This window comes from Prinia subflava, chromosome 26 (genome assembly GCF_021018805.1).
Source record: "Prinia subflava isolate CZ2003 ecotype Zambia chromosome 26, Cam_Psub_1.2, whole genome shotgun sequence".
In the NCBI taxonomy this organism is placed as follows: Eukaryota; Metazoa; Chordata; class Aves; order Passeriformes; family Cisticolidae; genus Prinia; species Prinia subflava.
The window spans coordinates 1,769,539-1,779,975 of record NC_086272.1 but is presented as its reverse complement, the minus strand read 5'-3'; the positions used below and the strand labels follow the sequence as shown (position 1 = coordinate 1,779,975).

Sequence of the window (10,437 nt, the reverse complement as noted above, 5' to 3'; positions counted from 1 at the left end):
TCCCTTGGGCAGGGCAGGCAGTGCATGGCCTCACACTCTTCTTCCTACTCACACAAAAGCCTTTGCACAGCTTCTGTTTTGCTAAGGTCTAGAGTACAATCTGCTCATCACACCGTTATTTCTATAAGCAATACACAGACATTATATTTATTACACTACTATTTCTATGAGCAATACAGTTCCTACTAAAACTGATAGATTATATTATATTAACAATCAGTTCAAAAGAGTTACAATTTGTACCATATTTAAATACTTATGATCAATAATAACATGCAAAAGCTAATACATAAATGCAGAACCCAATGTTATTTTTATAAAATAATGTCATTTTTAAAAGGTGGAAGTGGGGAGTGCTGGGCTCTGCGGGTCTGCCCAGCAGCTGTGCAGTCGCAGCCAGAGGAATTTCTATTTCTTTTCCTCTCTGACACCTCCTTCCTATTTCTCTACGTCACATTACTTGTTCAGTGTGACAAATGAAGCACACTCCTCTGAAAAATTCTAAGCATTTTAATAAAGCATAATGAGAGATAAAACAGAAAGCAAAAGACACAGGTGCCCGCAAAGCCAGTACACACCCACTGCTTCAGTGTGCAGTCTTTTATACCATTGCAGATGTATTATTTCCTCAAGTGACTCAGCAGATTTAGTTTGAGCTGGTTGACCACAATCTTAATTCAGATTTTCTGCAACCTTGCACACTTCAAGAGTTGAACACGTTGGAGGTCTAGGGTGGTCTTCAGATGCCACTTTAAGGGGTTTTGCAATTTCTCCTTTTATGCTCTTTTGCATTCCATTTATACTATTTGGACATATATACTGCAATAATAATTATATCTTAAAATACATCCTTTGCAAGCGCACTTACATCTTGTGAAAGCCTTGCTTCCCCTTTAAAACAGCTCACAAGAATTTACAAATATTATCCTACTTCAAAGCAGTGTGGAACTTACCATATTTATTCACAGGAAAATACTAATTTATAATTAAAGGAAATAAATTACAGTGAAATCCAGCTACTACATGACTGTTTATAACATTCAATTAAACACATCTTCAATAAAATCCAGAGGTTCTGGTGCTGTGGTCTCATTTGCACCTCACTGGGGTAGAGGCGTCTCTCCCTCCTGCCACTGCAGCCCACGGCCAGGGGCCCTTCCCACTGCAATGGTTCTGGGATTCTGTCAGGGACTCACTTTCCTTTTCTTCTTCCCTCTGCTTGGAGCTGGCAATGGGCTGGAAAATGTCCAGCAAACCAACCTTTGCTGTCTGCTTTGTCAGCCTACACAGCTTCAGGACCTTGTCACCTGCCCCTTGGGCACAGCTGCCCTGGGCAGCAGGGCAGAACCGGCACCCTGGGAGCCTTGGGAATTCCCCTCTGGGATCCACGGCACACGCTGGGACGATCTGGAATTTCAGTTTCATGACACAGCACCCCACGGCCCTCCCAAGAGCCCTGAGTTCACTCAAACCCATCATCCCCCACATTCCCTGGAAGTTCAGCCCATGTCCCCACCCATGTCCATGTGCCCTGATGTCCCCACCCATGCCCGTATCCCCACCATGCCCCCATTCTTGGCCCTCCATGTCCCCACCCGTGTCCATGTCACCCTCATGTCTCCATCCATGTCCATGTCACCATCCATGGCCACGTCCCCTTGAGCTCCTTTTGCATCCAGGTGCCCACAGGGGGCCAGGAAGATGTGGAGACCACCAGCCAGCTGTCTTCCCACCATGAATCACCAGGACCGTGGATCCCCAAGGCTCTGCCCAATGGGGCTCACTGGGAATCATCCAATGGGCTCCTCCAACGGGGGATGGAGTTGAAGCAGTGCACAAAGCTCTTCCCACACTCAGGACACTGTTAGGACCTCTCTCCAGTGTGCATCTGCCGGTGGACAAGCAGCTTGGAGTGCTGGATGAAGCTCTTCCCACATTCTGAGCACGTGTAGGGGCATTCCCCAGTGTGCACTGTCTGCTGCATGATCAGGCCAGAGCTGTCACAGAAGCTGTTCCTGCTCTCCCCACACACACAGGGTGTCATATCCCAGTGCACAAAATCTGGTGGCGTTTGAGGTGGGAGCTCTTTCTGAAGTCTTTCCCACATTCTCCACATTTATAGGGCCGTTCCCCAGTGTGGATCCTTTGGTGGACGATCAGGCTGTAGCTCTGAGTGAAGCTCTTCCCACATTCCCCACACTCATAGGGCCGTTCCCCAGTGTGGATCCTCTGGTGGACAATCAATTTGCAGCTCCTAGTGAAGCTCTTCCCACATTCCCCACACTCATAGGGCCGTTCCCCAGTGTGGATCCTCTGGTGGACAATCAATTTGCAGCTCGTAGTGAAGCTCTTCCCACACTCCCCACACTCATAGGGCCGTTCCCCAGTGTGGATCCTCTTGTGGATGATCAGTCTGGAGCATTGAGTGAAGCTCTTCCCACACTCCCCACACTCATAGGGCCGTTCCCCAGTGTGGACTCTCAGGTGGATCATCAGGCGAGAGGTGTCTCTGAAGCGCTTCCCACATTTCCCACACTCGTAGCGCCGTTCCCCAGTGTGGATCTTCTGGTGCCGGACCAGGCTGGACTTTGCACAGAAACTCTTCCCACATTCCGAGCACTGGTGCAGCTTCTTGCCATTGTGAAGCTGTTCATGCACCACCAGCTCAGAGCTCTGGCCACATCTCTGGCTGCCTTCCTGGCACAGGGTGGGTCCTTCCTCCTCGGAGCACCCTGGCATGGGTTTGGAGCCCCTCCTCGGGCGGGATCTCCGCGGCTTTTCCTCCCCGTTGCATTCCTGTGCCATGGAGCCGCTCAAAACAGCCTCTTCCACGAGGTTCTGCTGAGGAGATTTGTCCTCCCTGGGCTCCTTGTCTGGGGGAGGAAGGACAAGGACAGGATGGGATTTGCCTCCGTGCCAGAGGCAAGGCCAAGGAGATCCCCCCAGTGCATCCCCGGCAGGACGGCGTCGGCAGCGGGGTTGTCCTGCAGCCGGGGCCAAGCTGGGCTGGGAGATGGAGCAGGAGAGAGGGGCAAAGGGGCACTGACTTCCTCCTCACCTGCCTGGGGATCCGCAGGAATCCTCCTCTTCCTCACAGCCTTCTCCTCCTCTACCCAGCCAAAGTCTGGCACTGGGAATTCCTGGTGTGGGAAAGACATTCTGTGAGTGCATTGGCTTTGAAGGTCCTGCTGTCCATCTCCAGAAGTTACCGTCTGTCTGGTGTCCATAAAATCCTCCAAATCAAGAAGGACTCCAAAAACACTGTCCCAGGGCTTCCCTGTTTCCAGTGTCCTTACTCTGGGGTTATGGGGGTCCCTCTTCTCAGAGCTGCTGGGGGCCCGTGGGTCCTGGGGATCCCCCCTCTCCCGGACCCTGCTTTGGCTCACTCAGGGGGTTTTGGGGCTGCCAGGGCTCATCCTGCCCTGATTCTGACTCGGCTCCCAGCTGTCCCAGGGTCCCCTTCCTCAGCATTCCCCCACTCCAGCCACTCAGCGCTTCTTCCCCCACTCCCCGACAACACTTTCACGCTCGGGGGGCCCGGACCTCCCTCATCTCCAGCCTCCACCACCCCTCCAGGCTGCCGGAGCTGCCCCAGCTCTGCCATCGCCCCCCTCCCCACTCCGGGCCTCCCGCCCTTCATCCCCGCCTCTCCCGGGATCCCCAAAACCAACGTCCCGCTCCGCCGGCACCGCGCGATCGCTGCGTGGGACCCCAAAATCTACCCAGGGGCAGCTACGGCTCAGCTTTGCACTCCTGCAAGATCTGAAAATATCCCCATCTCCTCCCCCAAACCTCCCAGGAACATGCAAAGATATTTGCGGCGCGATTCTGGAATCTCTTAGCTCCCAACGCCATTCCAAAAAAAAACCCCAAACCTCTCGGGGACCCCCGGACAGATTTGGGGTGAGCTCCCTCTCCCTGGTCACCGGCAATGCTGCGGGGGCCGGAGGTGCTTAGGGCTCTGCGCGCCCCTGGTCGAACTCCGTCGCTCTTTTCCTGTTCCGGCTCCTCCTCCTCCTTTCTCCCTCCTCTTCCTCCTCCTCCTCCTCCACCACCAGCACGACCCCCCTTCCCCCCATTTCCCCGAACCGCGGCCGCTGCAGCACCGGCGTTTGGGTGGGGAGACCCCGCCAGGGATGGGTAGGGGGCTTGGGGACAGTGTGCACCCTTATTATCATTTATTAAAACGCTTAACTGTTTAAGAGGAGTGGGCTTCGTTTCTCTCATTGAACAAGAAGTGTGTGGTAGAGAAATAGGAAAGCGGTGTCAGAGAGAAAAAGCAATGGGAAACACCTCTGGCTTGCAGCTGCCCCCGCAGCGCCCAGCGCTCCCCACTCCCACCCCCCTGTGCCACCCCTGGCAGCCAGGCACCCCCGGGAGCGGAGTTTGGGCTCGGGGGGCAGGGGGACGGCACGGCCGGGTCTGCCCTGGGGGGAGCCCCGAGCCCCCCGCCCATCCCCGGGGGCTCCCGGGGGCTCCCCCCTACCCAACAGCGGCGCTGCGGCGGCCGCGGGGCAGAGCGGGCGGGAAAGGGGGGCCCGGGCTGGGGGCGGAGGAGGGGCGGGAGGAAGAGGAGGGAGAGACGAAGGGGAGGAGCAGCAACACGAGGAGCACCGAGAGGAGGGGCAGCGGGAGAGGGTCGGTGTTCCACGGCGAGCCCGCTGAGGCCGCAGCTCCGCTGGGCGCGACCGCATCGCATTGCCCGGCAGCCCGCAGGTGACGGGGAGGGGAAGCTCGCCCCAAATCTATCCCGGGATCCCCGGTACTGTTGGGGGGTTTTGGCTTTTTATTTTTGGGGGGGTGTGGGGTGTGGGAGGGGAAGGAATGTGGGGTTTGGAACTCGCAGATTGCAGCGTGGAGTGTTTGTGGAGGGGTGGTGGAGGCTGGAGATGAGGGGGGTCCGGGCCCCCCGAGCGTGAAAGTGTTGTCGGGGAGTGGGGGAAGAAGCGCTGAGTGGCTGGAGTGGGGGAATGCTGAGGAAGGGGACCCTGGGACAGCTGGGAGCCGAGTCAGAATCAGGGCAGGATGAGCCCCGGCAGCCCCAAAACCCCCTGAGCGAGCCGAAGCAGGGTCCGGGAGAGGGGGGATCCCCAGGACCCACGGGCCCCCCAGCAGCTCTGAGAAGAGGGACCCCCATAACCCCAAAGGAAGGACACTGGAAACAGGGAAGCCCGGGGACAGTGTTTTTGGACTCCTTGATTTTTTGGAGGATTTTATGGACACCAGACATGCGGTGACTTCTGGAGATGATTTGGACAGCAGGACCTTCAAAGCCAATGCATTCACAGAATGTCTTTCCCACAAACCAGGAATTCCCAGTGCCAGACTTTGGCTGGATGGAGGAAGAGAAGGCTGTGAGGAGGAGGAAGTTGTCCCGGGAACCCCAGGCAGGTGAGGAGGAAGTCAGTGCCCCTTTGCCCCTCTCTCCTGCTCCATCTCCCAGCCCAGCCTGGCCCCGGCTGCAGGACAACCCCGCTGCCGACGCCGTCCTGCCGGGGATGCACTGGGGGGATCTCCTTGCCCTTCCCTCTGGCACGGAGGCAAATCCCATCCTGTCCTTGTCCTTCCTCCCCCAGACAAGGAGGCCAGGGAGGACAAATCCCCTCAGCAGAACCTCGTGGAAGAGGCTGTTTTGAGCGGCTCCATGGCACAGGAATGCAACGGGGAGGAAAAGCCGCGGAGATCCCGCCCGAGGAGGGGCTCCAAACCCATGCCAGGGTGCTCCGAGGAGGAAGGACCCACCCTGTGCCAGGAAGGCAGCCAGAGATGTGGCCAGAGCTCTGAGCTGGTGGTGCATGAACAGCTTCACAATGGCAAGAAGCTGCACCAGTGCTCGGAATGTGGGAAGAGTTTCTGTGCAAAGTCCAGCCTGGTCCGGCACCAGAAGATCCACACTGGGGAACGGCGCTACGAGTGTGGGAAATGTGGGAAGCGCTTCAGAGACACCTCTGGCCTGATGATCCACCTGAGAGTCCACACTGGGGAACGGCCCTATGAGTGTGGGGAATGTGGGAAGAGCTTCACTAGGAGCTGCAAATTGATTGTCCACCAGAGGATCCACACTGGGGAACGGCCCTATGAGTGTGGGGAGTGTGGCAAGAGCTTCACTACGAGCTCCAGCGTGATCGTCCACCAGAGGATCCACACCGGGGAACGGCCCTATGAGTGTGGGGAATGTGGGAAGAGCTTCACTGACAACTCCACTTTATCCAAGCACAGGAGGATCCACACTGTTGAACGGCACTAGAAATGTGGAGAATGTGGGAAAGGCTTCATGAAGAGCTCCCACCTCAAAGGCCACCAGATGCTGTGCAGTGGGATATGACCCTGTGTGTGTGGGCAGTGCAGGAAGAGCTTCTGTGACAGCTCTGGCCTGATCATGCAGCAGACAGTGCACACTGGGGAATGCCCCTACAAGTGCTCAGAATGTGGGAAGAGCTTCATCCAGCACTCCAAGCTGCTTGTCCACCGGCAGATGCACAGCGGAGAGAGGCCCTAACAGTGTCCTGAGTGTGGGAAGAGCTTGTCCCAGAGCTGTGCCGTGACCCAAGAGCAATGGAGGCAGCAGGAAGGGAAGCCCTACAAGTGCCCCGCGTGCGGGAAGAGCTTTGTGCACTGCTTCAACTCCATCCCCCGTTGGAGGAGCCCATTGGATGATCCCCAGTGAGCCCCATTGGGCAGAGCCTTGGAGATCCATGGTCCTGGTGATCCATGGTGGGAAGACAGCTGGCTGGTGGTCTCCACATCTTCCTGGCCTCCTGTGGGCACCTGGATACAAAAAGAGCTCAAGGAGACGTGGCCATGGATAGTGACATGGACATGGATGGAGACATGAGGGTGACATGGACACGGGTGGGGACACGGACAGCCAAGATTGGGGGCATGGTGTGGATACCGGGCATGGGTGGGGACATCAGGGCACACGGACATGGGTGGGGACATGGGCTGAACTTCCAGGGAATGTGGGGGATGATGGGTTTGAGTGAACTCAGGGCTCTTGGGAGGGCCGTGGGGTGCTGTGTCATGGACACTGAAATTCCAGATCATCCCAGCGTGTGCCGTGGATCCCAGAGGGGAATTCCCAAGGCTCCCAGGGTGCCGGTTCTGCCCTGCTGCCCAGGGGAGCTGTGCCCAAGGGGCAGGTGACAAGGTCCTGAAGCTGTGTAGGCTGACAAAGCAGACAGCAAAGGTTGGTTTGCTGGACATTTTCCAGCCCATTGCCAGCTCCAAGCAGAGGGAAGAAGAAAAGGAAAGTGAGTCCCTGACAGAATCCCAGAACCATTGCAGTGGGAAGGGCCCCTGGCCGTGGGCTGCAGTGGCAGGAGGGAGAGACGCCTCTACCCCAGTGAGGTGCAAATGAGACCACAGCAGCACAGCCTATGGATTTTATTGCAGATTTATTTTATTGAATAATTGAATAAACAATCTTGTAGTAGTTGGATTTCACTATAATTTATTTGCTTTAATTGCAGAATTGTAATTGCTTGTAAATAAATATGATGCCTTCTAAAGTGCTTTGAAGTAGGAGAAATTTGTAAATTCTTGTGATCAATGTAAAAGGGGAAGAGAGGCTTTCACAAGATGTAAGTGGGCTTGCAAAGGATGTATTTTAAGATACAATTATTATTGCAATATATATGTCCAAGATAGCATAAACGGAGAGCAGAAGAGCATAAAAGGAGAAATAGCAAAACCCCTTAGAGTGGCATCAGGAGACCACCCTGGAGCTCCAAAGTGTTCAACTACTGAAGTGTGCGAAGTTGCAGAAAATCTGAATTAAGACTGTGGTCAACCAGCTCAAACTAAATTTGCTAAATCACTTGAGGAAATAATACATCTGCAACGGTATAAAAGACTGCAGACTGAAGCAGTGGGTGTGTACTGTCTTTGCCAGGCCCCTGCGTCTTTTGCTTTCTGTTTTATCCCTTATTATCCTTTATTAAAATGCTTAAAAATGCTTCATTTTTAACCCTGAACAAGAAATGTGAGGTAGAGAAATAGAAAAGAGGTGTCAAAGAGGAAAAGAAATAGAAATTCCTCTGGCTGGGACTGCGCAGCTGCCGGGCAGAGCTGCAGCACCCAGTGCTCCCCACTTCCACCTGTTACAAATGACATTATTTTATAAAAATAACATTGGCATCTGCATTTATGTATTAGCTTTTGCATGTTGTTATTGATCATAAGTATTTAGAAATGGTACAAATTGTACGTCTTTTTATCTCCTTGATAATACAATGTAATATATCACTTTAAGTAGGAACTGTATTGCTCACAGAAATAGTAGTGCAATAAATATAATGTCTATGTATTGCTTACACAAATAATGCTGTGATGAACGGATTGTACTCTAGACCTTAGCAAAACAGAAGCTGTGCAAAGGCTTTTGTGTGAGTAGATGTAGAGTGTGAGGCCATGCACTGCCTGCCCTGCCCGAGGGATAACAGTGACACAAGACAGAGCACCGGAGGAGACTGGGGGAGAGCTCGTTAACTCCTGTGATCAGAAAAGTGTGAAACACCAAGGATGAAATCACGGGAAGGAATCAAATTAATTCACTTGATCTCAGGATGTCACACAGGTGAGTCAGGATGGGAAACCTGAACACGAAGAGCCTCTGCAACATCCAAGGCTCTGGGGAATGTTTAAACAGTGTATAAGCTAATGGATATGGATGTAACCCCAGCAATATAACAGTATATGGAGAACATGATTTTAAGGGGTTTTTTGTTGCTCTTTGGCCGTTCGTCAAAAGCCCCCAGAGCTGGAAATACTGCCCTTCTTTTACCCTGTTATTAAACTTTTAAAAAATTCTAGAGTGAGCTTTGTTTTTCACAAGGAGCAGTGAAGCCCCTTTGGAACCAGCTTTTTTTGTCTCTGCTGCCCCTCCGGCGCCAGGAACCCACCCGGGAGCTGCCTGGGACCCATCTGGGAACCCTCCTGCAGATTTTCCCAGGAACTGCCCCAGGAACTCCTCCAGCAGCCACACAGCAATGAGAGGAAAGATGTGTGCTAATGTCTTTACATCAATGTCTTTACAAAATAATTTGACGGGTGAAGGTTATGGGTGTTAAGGTCTTTGGAACCTTAATGTCTCCACTGACTTCGGGCAGCAGGTTCAGTCGAAGAGCCCAGACAGAAGCAGACAAGGGTCTGCACCAGCCTGGACTGCTGAACTTTGGGGAAAAAAGAAAAGGTTCAAGGAGGAATTTGTGGTGGGTGGCTCAGGAAGGCTGTACCTTCCTTCAGACAATGGGAAAAGGAAGAGGGCAACGTGCTGCTGGCAGTTTAGGATAAAAGGAGGCTGCGTCCTCTGACAGCTGGAGAATGAAAAACCCCATGGACTTGTGCCCTGGTTGACTCTCTCCCTTTATTCGAATAAAGTTGAAGGACTCCTCTGTGTCCTTTTTGAACACAAACCTCTGGCGTTTGTGGATTTTTCTGACAAGGTCTACCCAGAAATCCAGGAAACACAAAGAAACTCCATGGTTAGCACACTTTAAAATGACACCAAACTTGACGAGGTTTTCCAGGTTCAGCACAGACTTTCTGTTCAGCACCATCAGAGCACAAGTCAGAGCTCCTCGGGCTACTGGGACCAGCACCACTGGAACTGCAGCCCAGGGGGAACCCCCAGTCCAGGGCTGCTTCTGCAGAGGGACTTGGGGTGCCCTGAAGGCCTCAGGAAGGGTCCCCAGTGGAGCAGTGCTGGAAGCAGTGGAGCATTCAGAGTGGAGAAGGGGCTGTGGTTGTAAGAGGCTGTTCACCATCATGGTCCCAGAGCAGAAATGAGTGAAAACCAGCGAGAGGGGAATCTCCCTTGCTGGGAGCTGCCAGATCCAGAAAGGGCAAACTCAGTGGAAGAAGTTCCATTTCCTTTGTCCTCTTTTCTGCACCAGCTCTTCTGACGGTGCGAGCCAGAGAAGAGCTGAGGTGCCAACCCCGGGGATTTCTGTTAGGCTTGAGCAAATCTCACCCGTGTCGTGTTGTCGGGGCTCTGCGGGGCACTGACAGGGACATCCTGGGGCACACGGGGGTGTGTGAGCACAGGGCTCTGGGGCGTGCTGGAGGGCACCAGGGACATCCCAAGGGGACAGGAGGGCAAAGGGGGCCTGGAGGTCCTTCGTGAGCACCCGTGTGCTCAGCAGTGAGCTGTCCCCATGCCCCTCAGGGACACCCAGAGCCTCTGTGCCCAGGCAGTGGTCACTGGGGAGGTTCCACGTAAACAATCGCTGGGAGCTGTTGCTGTGGACAGGGGCTGTGTCACAGTGGGGACAGGGGCTGTGTCACAGTGGGGACAGGGGCTGTGTCACAGAGGAGCCCTTTGTGACACCCCACTGCAGCCCCTGTGCTCAGTGTCCAGCAGGACAGGACAGGAAGACAGAGCTGGTGAGGAGTCTCTGCTCAAAAGCTTGAGACCTTCCCTGCTTTCTCAGCATC

General features: G+C 54.0%; 1 protein-coding gene and 1 pseudogene across 1 annotated transcript; one reads left to right on the top strand and one right to left on the bottom strand.

Annotated features, from left to right (window-relative positions):
* Positions 1 to 493: 493 nt before the first annotated feature.
* Positions 494 to 3,522, bottom strand: LOC134562060 (zinc finger protein 239-like). Its single transcript, XM_063419520.1, has 2 exons — positions 3,059 to 3,522; positions 494 to 2,873 (listed from the first exon to the last, which is right to left on the bottom strand). Exons 1-2 carry the CDS (start codon positions 3,225 to 3,227, stop codon positions 2,041 to 2,043), a joined length of 1,002 nt encoding a protein of 333 aa, XP_063275590.1. The 5' UTR covers positions 3,228 to 3,522; the 3' UTR covers positions 494 to 2,040.
* Positions 3,523 to 4,641: 1,119 nt separating this feature from the next.
* On the top strand, positions 4,642 to 9,549 carry LOC134562083 (zinc finger protein 239-like; annotated as a pseudogene).
* Positions 9,550 to 10,437: the final 888 nt, after the last annotated feature.

What these genes read in the sequence shown, in the direction of transcription:
- LOC134562060 (XM_063419520.1), bottom strand. Translation starts at nt 3,227, where the DNA reads ATGGACACCAGACAGACGGTAACTTCTGGAGATGGACAGCAGGACCTT. An exon ending in TCCTGCGGATCCCCAGGCAG is followed by an intron (nt 2,874 to 3,058) that starts GTGAGGAGGAAG and finishes TTCCTCCCCCAG; the next exon opens with ACAAGGAGCCCAGGGAGGAC.